The sequence below is a fragment of the Callionymus lyra genome, chromosome 7 (assembly GCF_982586985.1).
Source record: "Callionymus lyra chromosome 7, fCalLyr1.hap1.1, whole genome shotgun sequence".
Lineage (NCBI taxonomy): Eukaryota > Metazoa > Chordata > Actinopteri > Syngnathiformes > Callionymidae > Callionymus > Callionymus lyra.
In genome coordinates this window covers 8,458,396-8,475,968 of record NC_141824.1, presented here as the reverse complement: position 1 = coordinate 8,475,968, position 17,573 = coordinate 8,458,396, and the positions used below count along the sequence as shown (strand labels likewise).

Genomic DNA, 17,573 nt, shown 5'->3' with positions numbered 1-17,573 from the left:
GGTAGTTACAACACAGCCATGGATAGTTGGTGACACACATTTCTAAATTTAACAGCAGCTTCTAGAATCTACGACATGTGTGCGTCACAATCCCCAGAGTTGTCATCACGTCGACTGAAGGTGGAGAGAAATGGAACAGAGAACTTTTTAAAGTCACTTTGTCGCGACTTTTCTGATGTTGTTGCTCCAGCAGAAGATGATTTAGTTAAAAGGTAAATAATAATAATTACTCTACAGTGTGTACATGTGTAAAGAAGAGTTAATTTATTCACTTTTAAACTTGTAATGTTGGTTAATTTCTGTTGTAAATAGTTCATTTATTACAAGTTTAAAGCTTGTTATTATTTTAGTTTGTTATTTAAGCGACATCTTTATACTTCCTCAGCCAGTAAATATCTCAGTTTCCACATTCTGTGTCTTTTCTGTCAGAGGAACCTAATAGAGCGACTGATCCTGGCTCTTTACTGTATTTATTGACTTTCCTGTCGTCTCTAATAACTGCATTTAAAGCTGCTGAGTTGATGGTTTTCTTGTGTGTTTCTGTGGCTCACAGTAAATCATCTTTGCTTCCAAATGTCGTTCCATTCTAACAACTTCTATGACTCCAGATAATGAACCTAACAGACAACAGGCTGAACAAGAAACGTATTAATGCTCTAATGTCACTGTTTTTTTCTTATATGAAATGGAAAAAAAGTATTAAAGTCTTATTGATTTGTAATTATTGATAACAACACATGTCTTAAAATCAATCAAAGGAAGGATTAAAAAATATATTAAACAGTACAAATCTCACATTTTTGCTATTTTCCATTACAAACCATTGAAGATTGTGAATATGTCATGAAGTTTAGCTCGGCTTTGAAAATCTACAAAAGCACTGGACGAACACGATAGAACTTCAGACTCAAACCAAAACCACCGGTTATGTCTTTAATTTAAGTAAGTAATTCGTATTTATAGAGCGCTTTTCAAGACCAGGGTCACAAAGCGCTTAAGGATCGGAGAAATGTGAGTTCTTCTACTAGAGCAGGTCAGAATCTTGCTGCTGAGTTCTGTATCAACTGCAGGCGAAACAGATCCTTCTTGTTAAGTTGATTTTAAGTCCATTTTGAAGAAACTCTGAGATTTAATTGGACCAACTTTGGTTCAACGGCTTCTGAACATCGTCTGGTTCAGTTGATCATCAGTTCAATCTTCTCGACTCCAACTTGATTTATGTTCCACACGAGCATTGATGTGTTTCAGGAAACTTTATCTAAGTTGTTGACAAATAATGTTTCAAATGTCAGTGTTGATGGACGTTGCATTTATTGACAGACGTGTAGTTTTTGACCCAAGGTCCTGTTATTCTATCAAACCTGTCACGTTAAAATGACACGTCACATACTCTTGAACATTTCTATCACCTGTCGCTACTTTTCCTGAAGCGAAAAGAAAGCGTGGAGACAGAATGAAGGAGCTTTGAGGCTGAAAACATGTCACACTTCTCTGCTCAAGATTTTACCTCCTCTGTGGATTTCTTCTCGGAGCCTCCAAAGACCCTGAACTGTCACAAAGAAAGACTTCTTAGCTTCAAATAGACTTTTTTTATTTAGCACTAAAGTGGCTCCAGATTATATTTTACACTTGGCATTCATTCTTGAACATTTCCACCTGCTTTTGATGAGAGAAGATGATTCTATTCAATCAGTTTCTACTTTTTGTTATGTGTGTGAAGCTGGATTTATTTCAAACTAAATTCAGTGTTTTTGTGTCTTGAATATTTCAAGTGCATTCAGTGGATTGACTCACTTTTAAATGTTGTACGAACAATGATGCAGAATATTTAATACAATGAGCTTCATGTTGACAGCAGGAAACTCAAAAACAGAAATTAGTTTGCAAATAAAAATATAATAAATATATTCTTACAATTCACAAAAACTAAGCAGTAATCAAGAGTATTCAACAAATCAACAAGTACTTATAAGTACAATAAGTAATTAATTGACTGCAGAAAACACCGTCTAAATCCAGTAAGTATTAGTAAACTATATAAAAATAGCAATAAAAAATACTATATAGAAATGGGGAAAATACGTAAAAGTGCGACAGACAAGGAAACTAAAACAAACTTTATAAGCTGTTGTTTCTGGTAATGATTGTTATTCAGAAGTTGTTGTGAATAAATACGTTGAAAGAATCAGTAAAACTGCACTGACCTCCTGCTCCTTTTGAATATTTATTTGTTGTTGCAAAACATTCAAAGAAGAAAAGTTTGTTTTTTACAACTAAACTTGTAACCAACATACTTATGTGTGAATCATTTACATTTTTGTTGTTTTGGTACTTTTTTGTGTTTCTGGATGAATAACTTTCTGCACAATATAATGTTATCATGTGTTTAGAAGGAAGTGTGTGTCAGTAAATATGAGTCGTATCTGAACCGTCCAGAGTTCATCAGATCATCTCCACACACGACTCTTTACAGGCGACAAACAAATCCTTCTGATTGGTCGATTCATGATGCGTTGCTTGTTAATTGTTCTTGAAGATTCAGAAGTATTTTTACAACATTTACTGGAACTACAAAAAAACACAAAGAGTTGTAGTCACTTTACGCACAGGCTGACATATTCTTCAATATACATTAGGATCCGGGTGATAAACAATTATGTTGCAAATGTTAATTTTGTTCATTTTTATTTAAAAAATTTTTTTTATCATTTTGTTTATTATTTTGATAGAAAAAAGGACAAATCTCCCAACTCTCAGAATATTCAACAACAAATGAACTGAAATTATCAACACAAGTCAAATGTCAAAGACATTACAATGTATTTTTTGTGTTGCAATGTGTGCACCGTGGTTGTGTTGCCGTCTCACACCGGTGTGTTTCAGTGTGAGCTACTTTCTTATTCCGAGTGTGTGAGCTGCAATAAAGTGTGTCACAGCTCATTCCACACTAGAATTAGAAAGTGTGGCTGAGGCGGAGCCGTGAGCATCATTTCCAAGAATCATTCTTTGAGTCGACCTCTCACATAAACAGTGTTGTCTCCAGAACATTTAGTGTCTCCACTCGTTAGATTCCCATCATGGACTCAAAATGACAGTCGAGCACTTGAGCAGACGCTGACCTCCCTCAGCTGGAAATCTTACACATCAACAAATGGATTATGTTTCCCTGTAATCAAGTGTTTGAACAGAACACTTGGTTTTATTGAGCAGAGATGTTATTTGAACCATAACATGTATTTATAGCAGTTTTGTTCTGCTTTTACCGTCTACAGTAGACGTTCAAGGAGTCGATTCATGTTCACGTCAGTGCTTGGATTCTCATAAAACTAAATATATGGATTTATTTTTAGCAGTTGACATTTTCTCTATCGGTTCTATTTGTATTGTCCTGAAAGTTATTTTTAATCTACAACCTTGTATATTCATTTACCACTGATTTGTTGTATGATTAAAAAAAGATCTAGAATTCTCATGTTCTTCACAGTTTAAAAACATCTCTGATAGAAAAAGAAAAGCAAAAAGTTAGTATTCATTACTTGTCTCAGAGGGAATATAGAATGAAATATGTTTTTTCATTTTGTTCCTTATTTATGCATCTTTTTTATACATTTTACTAATTTTTTCATGTTTTGACAGTTTAGAAAAGTTAAATAAAAAAATAAAAAAATACATTAGAGGTCATTATGGTTTTTATTGAAAGAAGCAGAGATTGTTCAATATATTTATGAAGGATGTTCATTCTATAAAGACATTTTTCTTGATTGAAGTCATTTTCATGTCAACAAAACATTATAATAGAACGATGAAATATATTTGTATTTTTTAATACTACTCCTGATACCATAAATTATTGATTTGTGTGTTTTCATGTGTTATTTGATTTGTGTGACATGTTTTTATCAATAATAATTCAACAGTCATGTATTATCCACTAACTGGTCTTTCTTCTCTTTTCCCTTCATGTTCACTCGTTCATCGTTCCTGTGTGGATGTTGGAAATGCAGGTAAACATTTGATTTTATTTGAGTTATTGTTATGTTGAACATGTGAGGAGATTTGCTCTGGATCATGTTGGTGCTGATGTTGCTTTGATTAATGCAAATAATCTACAATCATTTCACTGTGTTTTGTCATGTTGTGTATCAATGGAGCTTTTTGTAGTAGTCATTTTTCTAAAATACTAAAGTTTTTAACTTGTAAAAACATGATCCTCTGACTGTTCATTAGATGTTATAGCTCATGACCTCAGTACATTCTTTCTTCTTCTTCTTTCATGGAAGAACAAGTCGACAGATCTCAAGTTTCTGTGACTTTTCAGCAGCAACAACTAAATACTTCATGACCACAATAGACACGTCAGTTTAGAATAACCTGCACGATGTTGAAAATCAAAGATGAAAACTTGTTTAATGTCCATCAAGAGGTGGTTCATGTTTTTACTGTGTCCAACAAATGTTATTTAGGTTTGTATTCTGACAGTTTGTTTCTACTATGAAAAGAGTCTGAACGTCAACAATAATCTGGAAAATAAACTAAAAACTAATACAAAACTGAGCAGAACATTTTTAAACCAGCCTTTTTTGAATACAAATAATCAGATTTACATTTAGTTAAGACTCTTGTTTTGTGCTGCAGTTAAAACTTGTTTTGGTCGATTAATGAATATTTTCCATGAGTAAAGCAATGGTTTGATGAAGACGATGTATGTGATCACAGTCATGAACATGAATGTCAGAGAACATCATGTTTTCTTCTTCATTTACTGTGTTCACTGATGCAAATGATCCATGTTTACCCAACAAAGCTGTTAAGATTGAGGCTGATGATGTAAATAAGTGGTAATTATACAGTTGATGATTCTTTTCTAACAGTGAGTCTTAAACATTGTTAATGATTATTATCAGCATGAAGTGTTTTCTTCATAATTATTTCTTTGCTGCTCATAAATAATCCAAACAAATCCATTTAAACATGACGGTCGTCACTTGTTAAACTTAAAGAAACAATAATGTTTTATTTTCATGCATTAAGTAGCGTTTAGTAACAAGGGCTGAAACAGGGATTGCAGGTGATTCACTAAGATCGTGTTAACAACTGAAAACATGTGTAAAGTGTTGAAGACACAACAGTTTAAATCACACATTTTATAACGGTCAACATTAGATTAAAGTTACACAAGTAGAAGAAGAAATGACTCACTGTAGATTTAAGAACACAGTTCAAAAGTAATGCGTTAATTTTAACAAAAATATCAAACTGACTGATGTAGAAACACAGAAGGTTTAATATCACGAAATAACCACTGATTACTTTTTAATGGTATATTCTGGATTTTAAATTCCATTTTTAACAAACTTCATATTCAATGATATAAGTTTCAAGTAGAACTTTGTTCTTCTGATGGATTCATGTCACTCAACATGTTGACTTTGTGTGAAATATTTACTCAAAATATTGAACTGCTGCTCACAAAGTTATTGGTTTGATGATGTGTGTTTGAACAGCATCATGATAACACGCTGATGTTTCCACTGCTGGAGTCGAACTGTTCTTCTCATCCTGTCTCTCATTAAACTGCAAAATACTCTTTGATATTTTTCTCTCACTTGTTTGTTGTCGAAGCTTCGATCAAAGCACACGACGATCAGATGCTGCTGCGTGAATGTAGCTTCATTCAGTGAGAGGTAGATCTCAGGGATGTGTTGATGCTTCTAAGGCTGCTCAGAGTGATGTTACAATGACTCTAATGCTGCGTCCACTCCTCAAACTCACTGTTTTCTGGAGCTCCTGTGAGGAAATGACTTTCATGTCGTCCTGCAGACAATGTTCTGGTGTAGTCGAGATAAATGACATCCAGACCTTCATCACGTCCTCACGTCTTCACTTGATGTTCTCACATCGATTTTCCAGAACTAGACTTCTGTCCTCCTGCACAACTTCTGCTGTATATGTTTGTCCTTCACCTGAAGATCTGCTGACATCAGCAACTCTTCTCCTCTAAAAACAATTGTTGTTTATTCATCTTTGTAAAATTGATGAAGTTGTTCCATGAGTTCAATGATGATATTTTCATATACTTCTAGATGAAGAATCACAATAGTTTATCGCTGCACAAAGAAAGTGTTGAATTTCCTCCAAGTCACGTCGTTCTCTGATAAACGTCCAACCATGACAGTCTCTGCACTTTTATCTGGAGCTCGACACCACAAACCTCTTCACTTTATTAATCTGTCAGAACCATTGGATGTGAGGCAGAGACCAGGTTTTTAAATGGAGTCTTGAGAAGATCCTTCGTCTTCTGGTTTCAACCTTGACTTTGAAAGAAGTTGACAAAACACTGAGCGGATAAATGTTCAGCACTTTATATGTGAGCAAAACTGTCTTTAAGTTAATCTTCGACGTATAGAAATAACACTTACTTTGAATAAGAGACAGATTAGATTGGATTAGATTTACTTTATTAATCCCTGTGGAGATCTGCTTCAAGAAATTGGGTTTGATGTTTGACTGATGTTTTTACAGACGTCACTGCAGTTGAGATGTAACTAAAGACTTGGAATCAGATGGATTTCATTCATTGACCAGTTTATTTATTCCATTAGTTTTTCATTGATATACATCTGTTTGGAAATAACTGTTAAATAGTTTCAATATTACACGTCCAGAGGCTTGTTTTTATCAAAGGCAACCAAGCACATCATGGAAATGTTGAATTAACAAACAAACACTCTTGTTGCAAAATAAATTCAATCTCCTGGAGTTTATTAGTCAGGAGTTGATTTGAGGCGAACAAGTCAATGTAGTGATTCTTCACTTCTTCTTGAAATACACTGTTTCTCTGCAGCTGGTTAATAAATTAGTTAGTTATCTTTTATTTAAATCACTCTATGTCACCTGATTATTCAATATATTATATTATAAGTGTGGGTCTGATGTGTCGGTCTTAAGATATATTAATATGTTCTTGTCTTTATTAGGACATGAATCTACTGATCAATAAATCTCTCCATGAATTAATGTTTCACACTTGTTTTTTTAAGTTCATTTTGGTTTAAAGAAATGGATCTTAACTCTTTCCCTTCTGGAATTGTCTTCTACTTGTATTCAAACATGTATCCATTTGTTTTTGCTTCAGTACATTTGCTTTTATAATGTTTATAATCATTTGTTTGCAAAATAACAAATAAAACATACAAGAAAATCCACAAATATAAGTTAATGTGATCTAATGAAATACTCTGATCATAAACATTTTAATGCTTTATAGAATAGTGATAATGTATCTTATACATTGATTATTATTTTTGCATAAACTGAAAATAATCATAAAATAATTATTATTAATACAAAGTGTATTTGTCTTCACATGTGTCTAAATAGAAATGAACTTGTGTAGCTGAACGTGACATCACTAGACTCTACATTGTGGAGGTTTTAATCAGGTATTTATGCATAATGTATGAATAACAAACATCATCACAGGTTCAGTGAATGATCTGCAACACATGTCAAAGAGAAAAGAAACAAAATGGAGATAAAAGCACTTTTCTCTAAAGTATTGTATTTTCCAAGACTCTGTTGGGTCATGATGACCTTTTAGTATCAGGAGGATTCTGTGTCTGAAACCTCTGAGGTCACATTTGCACTCGTGTGAAATTACATTTTATAAACTGTGATTAGACTTCTATGGATCATCTAAGGAGAAGGTGGAGGATATTTTATCACTAAGGTGGAAAAAGAAGAAGAAAACAAGGACATTAGGTTTGTATGCACCTTTAAAGTCAGGAGACTGTAGAGCTGAATGAAGTCAGATGATGGAGTTTCTGAAGAGAGAGATGATGGTGAGATTATGGCGAAATGATGGAGAGATGATGGTGACATAATGGCGAGGTGATGTTGAGATGATGGCAAGGTGAACGCAAATTGATGGTGAGATGAAGGCGAGAATAAGACGAGAAGAACGCGAGATGATATTGAGAAGAAGGGGAGATGATGGTGAGATGATGAAGAGGTGATGGAGAGATGAAGGAGAGATGACAGTAAATCTACACTTCAGTAAAAGATGTCATAAATGTTGAAAGTGTTTGTAAACATGTTATTTTGGAGGATGAAACCACAGCAGTAAAGAAAGTCCTCCTGCTCTTCTATCTCTCCTCCTGCAGGGCGTTCAAGGAGGTGTTGTTTGGAGGAAACCTCAGTGAGAAAGATGTTCATTTATCTCACTTTGTTTTCAATTCACCAGGTTCTACCCACAGAGTCACTGGTGCAGACGTTTACAAACAAACTCTTCAACATGTTCACGTGACACAAACACAAGCTTTTTTCATCTTTATTCACATGTTTCACATTTTCTCTTCGTTTACAATGATTTGTATTTTGTCATCTATAGAACCTGATGTGTGTTTGCATCATGCAGCAGGTTACACACATCAACTGGATCCTCCTCGTAAACAATTGTGTTTCTGTGAATGAAAATATAACATTTATTGCTTCATAACATCAGAACAACTTCTATATTCACTTCTTCGTCCACAGTATCTACACTTTATTTTACCATCAGGTTAAATGTTGATAATATCCTGAGGTTGTTGATCAAATGGCTTCACTTCCTGTCATTCTTCTCGTGTCAAGAGCCAATAAACCGAGCAGCTTTACTTGATCAGCCAATCAAATCCACCGACATGACCTTTGACCTGGATCTACGAGCTGTCAGTCATGTTGAATTTTCATTTGATTTCTATGGACACAAACTCTGACGACACACACTGACTTTAGAGAGAAAAGCTCGACACACATTCACCTGCAGCCGAAAATAATGGTTCGACATCATCGTTTTTACATAAACTATTTAATGTATAAACTGTATTTTAAAAAATAAAATATTTTTGAATAGTATATATTCAATTATCATAGAATAGACCTGATTAACATCTGTTTGTTATTATAATATCTGACAATTATGGATTTAAAAAAATTTTCATGATCAGATGAACAGCTTAAAAATATTCTTTGATTCACTTAAATGTAACTTTTAATTACTTGATTATTATCATCATTAAAACTAATGACTAAAACTAACTAACTTAACTGTGTGTGTGGTTCCTCACTCTTCACCTTCAAGGATCATTGAAGGATCAATAAAGGTATCAGAGCAACAATCTAAAGCCGTCACTCAACACTGATCACGACGCTGTAGATCCTGGAGATGTTTCCTGAACATGAGCTGCTTCGTGACTCGTCGTCTATGAAGTCAAACACACGCCTGACAGGAAGTCCTGAGAGTTTCCTCCTCGTTCACGGAAACATGAAGTCGTTCATTCAAATATTCAGAAACAACTTGAATCATTTGTGAACAAGTACCAGTCGTGACGATCTGTGTCGATGTTTGTTCTTTGATTTGATGAAGGTTTATTATTAGATTATTTAACTGATAAAACATCGTCGGCTAAAGTCAAATCTTGTTCTGATCCAAGTTAAACCAGCTCGACTTCTGACAGAATTTTACTTGAAATGATCTTTGTGAGAAATTATTTCTCACTTTGCAAATAATGTTTTGTCTGTTCTTGACTTGAAAAAAATGAGAGAAGATCAAGACTTGAAACGTCTTGACCTGAAGTCGCTCAAGAAATCAAGTTGTTGAAAGATTGTTGATCTCAAATACAAAGTTAAATAATCATCACTTGAATGAGTTTGTGATTCTCTGAGATCTTCTACAAACTACAAGATCATGGAACAAACTTTGTAATCGTTGGATGTAAACGTCTCAGAGGACGGTTGAGGAACTCAGACGTGCTTTTTCTCATTTTCCACTCAATTGAGTTTGTAATTGTGCTTCTATTACAAATGTGACTCTGTTTTCAAACACTAATGACTCAAGATAATGGACTCAGGACTCGAGGCTCACTGTGTTCTTGATGCTGCTTCTCTGCTGCAGGAGGTTGAAGCTGAGAAAAGCAACAGAACATCTGGACAGAAGAAGATTTACATCTGGAAACTGAATTTGATTTTAGACTGAAATCAATGATTCGTGAGAGGATACGACTTTTAAATCTCTGCTCTGTAACTAAAGGGTGAGATAAATTCATAAATAATTGTTCTTCTAAAGTAAGTAAAGGTAAAGTTTATTTGTAAAGATCTTTATTGACCAGGGTCACATAGTGCTTTAACAACAGCCAGAGAAGAGTTTTAAGGATCGGGGAAATGTGAGTTCTTCTACTAGAGCGGCTCAGAATTCTGGCTACATTTGCAGACTGTGTCATCTGTGGAATTAAATGCTTCTGATGAATATTATTGGCTGAAGCTCAGTCGAGTTAATCCTATGAAGACAACAATGCTTCAGTGTCAGAGTGAGTCTCGTTGCACTCGAACAAAACACCTCAAAGACACTGGATTTTCAAAAGAGCTTCATGTCGGTCCAAGTTAAATGAGGCCAAACACTCGCCACATGTTGAACAAGAGAGTCTGTCAGTGGATCATCGTCTCACTGGAGCTGCTGTCTTGTTACAAACAACCTTCCTTGTTCAGCTTTCATGTTACATTAGTCACATGTTTGCTGAAGTCATGACTTTCTTGGATGATCTGATGATCTTGATCTTCTCCATGTTTGTCCTTCTTCAACAAACACTCCTCGAGTACCTTTGACACCTGTAACCACAGTTTAGAAAATCTCTATATATGTTTTTTTACTGTGATTTTCTGTTTCTCATCTTTATTTATTGGTTTTATCAAGTTTAAAGTCGGTTCTTGAATCTACTTTGAAGAAACCATTCGACCTGGTCCTTGAGTTTGATGTGTGTGGTTGAAGTCGACAGGAAGTAGACAGGAAGTCGACAGGAAGTGACAAACCATGCAGAGCCACTTGAGGATCTTTCATGGACTCACTGCAGCTCCTTCAGCTACAATAATTCTTGACATGATCTTAAAAGTGACCCTGAGATGAAGCTCAGAAGAAAATCTTATTTTCTCTCAATGTTCTACATGACACTTGTCACCTACCCTTCCTTTAGGTCAGCGTGACTCGTGCTGTGACGTCAGGAGAGTTGATGCTTTTTCACTCTTTTTCAGTCGCTTTCTATGAGAGGAAAAATCTAGATCAGCTTCAAATAATGGCTTCGATCAGGAACTTAAACCAGAGGAAGATTGTTGAACACATTCATGTTAATACATGTTGTGTTCTAGCATTAGTCATGTTGTGTAGTCGGATTGTTGGTCTGTTGTTTCTGAACGTTATTTACATCATGTGGAAAATTATTTTATGTTTCTATATTTATTAAAATACCCTTCATTTATTATTAGTATAGAATTGTCTTCATTTACACTAGTACAAATAAACATGACAAGTGAAACATTTAACTCACTCCTGTACAAGTTGAACGGATCTTCAAGTTCCTTTTGTTGCTCAATAATCAGAATAATGTTTTGTTGCATCTATTTTAACTCAAACGTTCACTGGTCTGAAGATAAAAGGTTTTTACTCTGAAATACAAACCTTTACATTTGGGTTGTTGAATATACTGGGATACATTAACCAGAAATAGATAAATGAACATGTTTTTATCAGGTCAGGAAGCAGCCGAGGAGAAAGTCAAATGAATCCTTAAAACTGGACTCGGTGCATTGTGGGTAAATTGTGTTTTAGCTTTAGGATAAGAAGACACGACTCATGTGTTTTACAGACAGAAAAAATATTCTTTTGACTCCCAAAGTGGTTCATTTGTCCTTGAGGAAGAAGACCAGCACACAGACCAAAACCACTTCTTCTAAAAGGCGTCTTCAGGATCATATGATGGTGAACATTTAGTTTAAATTAAACTGTTTATAATCCATATATTCAGAGGCAGAACCTCAACCTGGAGCCACGTTTTATTTTAGCTGATTCATCAAACCATCTGGTTCCATTTAGATTCTGCAGAATTTCTCGCAAGACAATGAAAGAATGAGCTCAAGGTCATAAGAAATAACGTGGCTGGAACCGTCTTTGGCTCACTTTGTTTTCTGATGTTACACTGATTTAAATCCCAGATGAAGATGTGGAAGTTAATCCATGAACTTAGTCTTGATGGTTTCCATGAACCTGTGTTTTTAGATTCTTCTGGAAATACTTTCAAAAATGTGTTTTGCTCGTGGAGATGTTTTTGGGAAGTTTGAAAATCTGTGATTTTATTTCTTAAACATATCTAGAATTAGTTTGTCATTTGTTGTCTATTTATCTCAGTTACAAACCAACTAACTCGCTTTGACTCGTCATCTCTGTCCAGACGTCTGTCAGCAGATGATCTCGACTCGTGTTCACCTTCGACCTCAGTTTCATCAGTCGCTGCTCAAGGTCACGAGGTCAACACCACTGGTTTGAAGAGTTTGTCACATGAATGTTTTGAAAACTGATTTTCAAACTTGTAACATTTAATTGTTTGATTGACAAACACATTTTCACACCAAGAACCTTAAACACCACTTTATATTCTGACTTTAAAGTGTATCACACCATCAATCTGTCGAGTGACGTAGAAATAAATCGGGAAAATTTATTGGAATAATAAAGTGTCAGAATAAATCAGGACATAAATGATAAAAATGATTTCACTTCACATTAACTGTCTTTTGAACTGTCTGCAGCTTTAAGCTTTAAACCTCTGAGTTTCTCCTTATACTTCTCACTTTAAAAACTTACTTTTGTAAATCCACTTTAAATTTAGACACTGAAATATATATTTAATTAACATTTTGAAATTGAATAAAGTAATAGAAGAGAAACAAGTTGAAGTCAGTTTGATTGAAAGAATGATAAGAAATATGTTTTTAGCTGAGTTGCATAAAAATGATGTGAAGCTACGTATGAATTCCTAATAGTTTCCGTTGACGCTTCACACCTGATAAAGCTAACAGGAAGTAGCATTCAGAGCGTCATCGTGATGATATCGTTCCAACGATCGTACGTGAGAAGCTGCTGATGGTGAAGAGATTGAGATCATAAAGCAGCAGCAGAGTTGACTCTCACTCACAGACGAAGACATGGCTGCACAGATCCTGCTGCTGGTGGCGTTCTTCTTCAACAACATCCTCGCTGAAACCCTCCTGATGGAAGGAGCTCGTCATCGCTTCATCCTGAACAAAACCGCTGATGACGTCTGCTTGATCTCAAGATGGAGCGGTGAGCAGAAGAAACTTCTGTGGAACTCTTCACAGCATCATGACTCCAGGCTGCAGACAGAAGATTATTATAGAATATACCCTCTGGAGGTTTCAGACTCGGGTCAGTACCAAGAACAGTGCTGGACCCAGAACAACGTGACGCACGAGAGGAACTTCACTCTCCTGGTTTGTGACACACAAAAGATGAGAATTCAGTTTTTTGACCTTCTTGCTGGACAGACACTGGAGCTGACTTGTGACGGTGTGGGACCAAACCAGAGTGTCCAGTGGGCTTTACCTCAATATAACCACAGAACAAGAAATTATGAATTAGCTTTAATCGATGATGAAACATCTTCAATGTACAAACTACAGCAAGTGAAGAACAAACCATCTCTGCTGGTAACATTTCCTCGTAGTGACTCTTATTTCTGCCTGGAGAAGAACCATCAGACCTGTGACCTACTGAACAGGTTTGAAGTTGATGTTCAACCAAATTATATTCACCGCTGGGTGGGAGAGAGTCTGGAGCTGAACTGCTCTGACATCAGTGGAAACAAACCACACAAGTGGAAGATTAATTCAGTGACGACATATGAAGAGAGTCACAACTACACTCTGATGTTTCCATCACTGACCTTGAACCACACAGGTAGATACATCTGTGAGCACAGTGATCGGGATCATGAATATCACTACCTGTATGTGTGTCCTGAGTCTGACCCGCCTGCTGATGTGTTCTTCACTGGAGGAGAAAACGTGACTCTTCGATGCGACTGGAAACAGCCTGATGTGATTCTCTGGTTCATGAAGACAAACAGAACTGAAGGGAGACAATCACGCGTATTAAATCATGAACAACAATCCATGATCTTTTACTCCAACACGAACCTGGTGATCACTAACATCTCTCTGGAACAAAGCGGAGAGTTCTGGTGTTTGGTTATGAAAGACAAACGTTGTGTGTTCAGATCTAAGACCCTTGTAATGTTCGGAGAGCCAGAGGTTGATCACCATCTAGCGAGGTCTGTGCTGCTCATTGTTGTGATCTTCATGATGTGTGTTGTTGTTGTTGTTGTGGTCCTGAGGAGCAGGAGTAGAGAGCAGCTCCCAGTACCTGTGGAGGAAGTGGAGATGGTGGATGTGTCTCCAGCAGATGTTCAGCCAGAGACTCTCTGAGGCTTCAACATGATCCACGTGTGTTTGGATGAATCTTTCTTCGACTGTTTGTTTGTAATCATTGTGACTCTTGTTTTCTCTTCAGTGTAAATAAAGTTTAACCATGAATATGGACAACAGACTCCAGTTTTTTGTTGGAGCAGCAGATGTTTATTGACTGAGACACGAGACACCAGGAAAATATTATTTATTAACATTACACAGATCATAAGACGAGTATTAGACTAGATTTCATAATTTTCAGCTTTAGTTCCTGATATTTATATCACAAATAGTATTACTCAAAGGCATTTTATGTTAAGTGAGCAAAAGTAATGGAACAAATCATCTTAAAGTAAATAAAATATATTATTTGGTGTCATAACCTTTGCATTAACAATTGCCTGCTACCTAGCCTGGGTGTTTCCTATTTCTACCGGGGGCTCCTACACTCGCTACCCTAAAAAAAATAGTCTGGGATCACATGACCCGCTTCTGTTTGGAATTAGAAAATTCGTCCCAACTGTGGACAAAGATCGCAGATTGATGCCTGCTATCTCCACCCCATCCTCAGGGCTTCACGTCATCATCAACATGGTCGACGTGGAACCCGACGCTAGCGATACTAGTAGCTTGATCGAACATTGTGTCTGTTCTTGATTTAGACGGAGAATTTTGAGATGAAACGTGAGCAACATTGAAAGGTTTTCTCACCGGGAAAGACGTTCTCGCGGCAGATTTCTAAGCCCAACACAACAACACGGTCATGTGCATAATAAGGCGATCTGATTGGATCGCGGTATGGAAAGGTCATCCAGGGGTCATCCAATCAGAAGGTAAGGTAAAACTTTATTGATCCCTCAGGAGGTCTCCTTTGGGAAATTGTTTTTTACCAATAGCCAGCAATTTTTCATAAACAATAAAAAATAATACATAAAAAATAAAATAAGAAGAACATAAAGAGGAAGAACAAGATGACACAATCTAAGTCTAAAGACAAAGACAAAGGACATAGGTCAAGGAAAGAAAAACAACAAAGACAAAGATACAAAGACTAACATGGAACAGAACATCCAGATACTTTCACTCCACTCCTGCCCCCGAACTCAGAATTGTACAATTTAATAGCCCGAGGGATGAATGAGTCCCTGAGTCTATTTGTTTTGCACCTGGGTAGGAGCATTCGTGCACTCATTCTGCTTCTCTGCTCCCTGATGACAGTGTTCAGAGGATGACTGTCATCATCCATGATGGACAGTAGTTTGTTCAATGATATCCTCTCAGCAACTGTCACCAGTGAGTCCAGCTTCATTCCAGCTTCATTCCAACCACAGAACCAGCCCTCCTGATCAACCTGTCCAACCTGTTGACACTCCTCTTGGACACATTTCCACCCCAACACACCACAGCATAGAACAGGACACTGGCCACCACAGACTGGTAGAACATGCAGAGGAGCTTCTTGCAGATGTTAAATGATCGAAGCCTCCTCAGAAAGTACAGTCTACTCTGAACCTTCTTATACACATGGTCTGTGTTGCAGGACCAGTCCAGTTTACTGTCCATCCACACACCGAGGTACTTATAGTTGTCCACTATCTCCACCTCGTCGCCTCTGATGGACACTGGACGTGGCTTTGTCCTGGACCTCCCGAAATCCAAGACCAGCTCCTTGGTTTTTGAGGTGTTCAGCTGCAAGTGGTTCCTCTCACTCCAGTCCACAAAGTCACGTATCAGACTCCTGTACTCGTCTTCGCTGTTGTCCCTGATGCATCCAACAATGGCAGTGTCGTCAGCATACTTCTGGACGAGACTCAGCTCTGAGTTGTAGCAGAAGTCTGAAGTGTAGATGGTGAAGAGGAGAGGGGCCAGTACTGTCCCCTGAGGTGCTCCTGTACTGCACACCATAGTGTCAGACTTGATGTCCTTCAGCCTGACATACTGGCAGAAGAGGCCCTGTCCAGCGTGCACCACATGATGCCTTCATTACCTGATTTCTAATTCCAAACAGAAGCGGGTCAAGCGATCTGGGGCTATTTATTTAGTGTAGTGAGTGTTGGAGCCCCTGGTAGAAATAGGATGACACCAAGGCTACCTGCTGTCCATCAACGCCGCCAGATTGTTGCATTTTTCTAGGCTTTTATCTGTTCTTCTCTGTTTTTGGGGTGTTTTGCCATCAAGCCTCCTCTTTAGGAGGTGAAATGGTTTGTTAGGTCAAGGTTAGGTGGTGGTGTTGGTCTAAAACCTTCCACTTTTTGCCCTGATGAAGTCATTAGATTGTGTGCTTTTTGTAACAGTTTTTTTTTTTTGTGGTTAAATTCCTGATTCTCTTTGACAAGAAATGCAGTCTTGGTTTAAAGCCAGACCAACATGTAGACGAGTCATGCAGGACTATTTAATGTTTATACGCCAACATCAAGGGCAACATCTAATCAACAAAGAAACATTTGACACAAACATAATTACAATAGTTTTACTGGATACTGGAAAAATGGATAAGTAAAGCAAAAGGTTGTTCTGACAGCGAGGAGCGATTCTTAGCTTTGAGGATTTTTAACGAACACAGTCCACTTGTTAAATCCTTTAAAAAATTATGCCTGCAAATATTTTTCCTAAAGTCTTTAAAATGTTTCACAAATTGTTTTATTTATTGGACTAATATAATGTTTTGTTTACATAATTGTGTAGCATTCTGGAATAAAACGGTGGCATTTTACGAGAAAGTCATGTTTTTCCTTTTTTGTTTTTGTTTTTCATTATATTTTAAAGTTGGTTTTACGGTCATATGGAGAAAGTAGGTTATTTGTTTACATCTTTTCTGTTTATTTTGTTGATCCCTCCTTGTATCATTATTTTCATCATGTCTGTATAGAGTTATGTTGACATGTTTGAATTTACGAAGCAGGTTTTCAACCAATTACCTTTTATTTGTTGTCTAACACTAATGTAATGGTTGTTCAAGTCGTCTTTTAAGCATATTTCCTCTGCATTTTACATTCATTATCAAAGGACACTTCAAGTTGACATTTTACTCTGTGTTTACACACAAACTATGTAAAAACAAAACATAAACTAAGTGAATACAAGGTCACAACTTGAGAGTGTGTTGCCTGAACACTGTTGTTTTTATTTACTGTCGTGCAAAATCCATTTTGACTCAGCATTAGACGTCTGTCATTTAAAAAAAAAGATTTCTAAATATATTTTAATCTGCTTGCGAGATCGACTCGAGCTACTTCCTGTTCTACGACACAGCGAGACGTCGACCAATCAGATAAATATTT

At 36.5% G+C, this 17,573-nt stretch overlaps 1 protein-coding gene across 1 annotated transcript; it reads left to right on the top strand.

The window, feature by feature from the left end:
* The first annotated feature begins 13,011 nt into the window (after positions 1–13,011).
* Positions 13,012–14,427, top strand: LOC148074983 (uncharacterized). Its single transcript, XM_087795975.1, has one exon. It carries the CDS (start codon positions 13,012–13,014, stop codon positions 14,308–14,310), a length of 1,299 nt encoding a protein of 432 aa, XP_087652101.1. The 3' UTR covers positions 14,311–14,427.
* Positions 14,428–17,573: the final 3,146 nt, after the last annotated feature.

What these genes read in the sequence shown, in the direction of transcription:
- LOC148074983 (XM_087795975.1), top strand. Translation starts at nt 13,012, where the DNA reads ATGGCTGCACAGATCCTGCTGCTGGTGGCGTTCTTCTTCAACAACATC.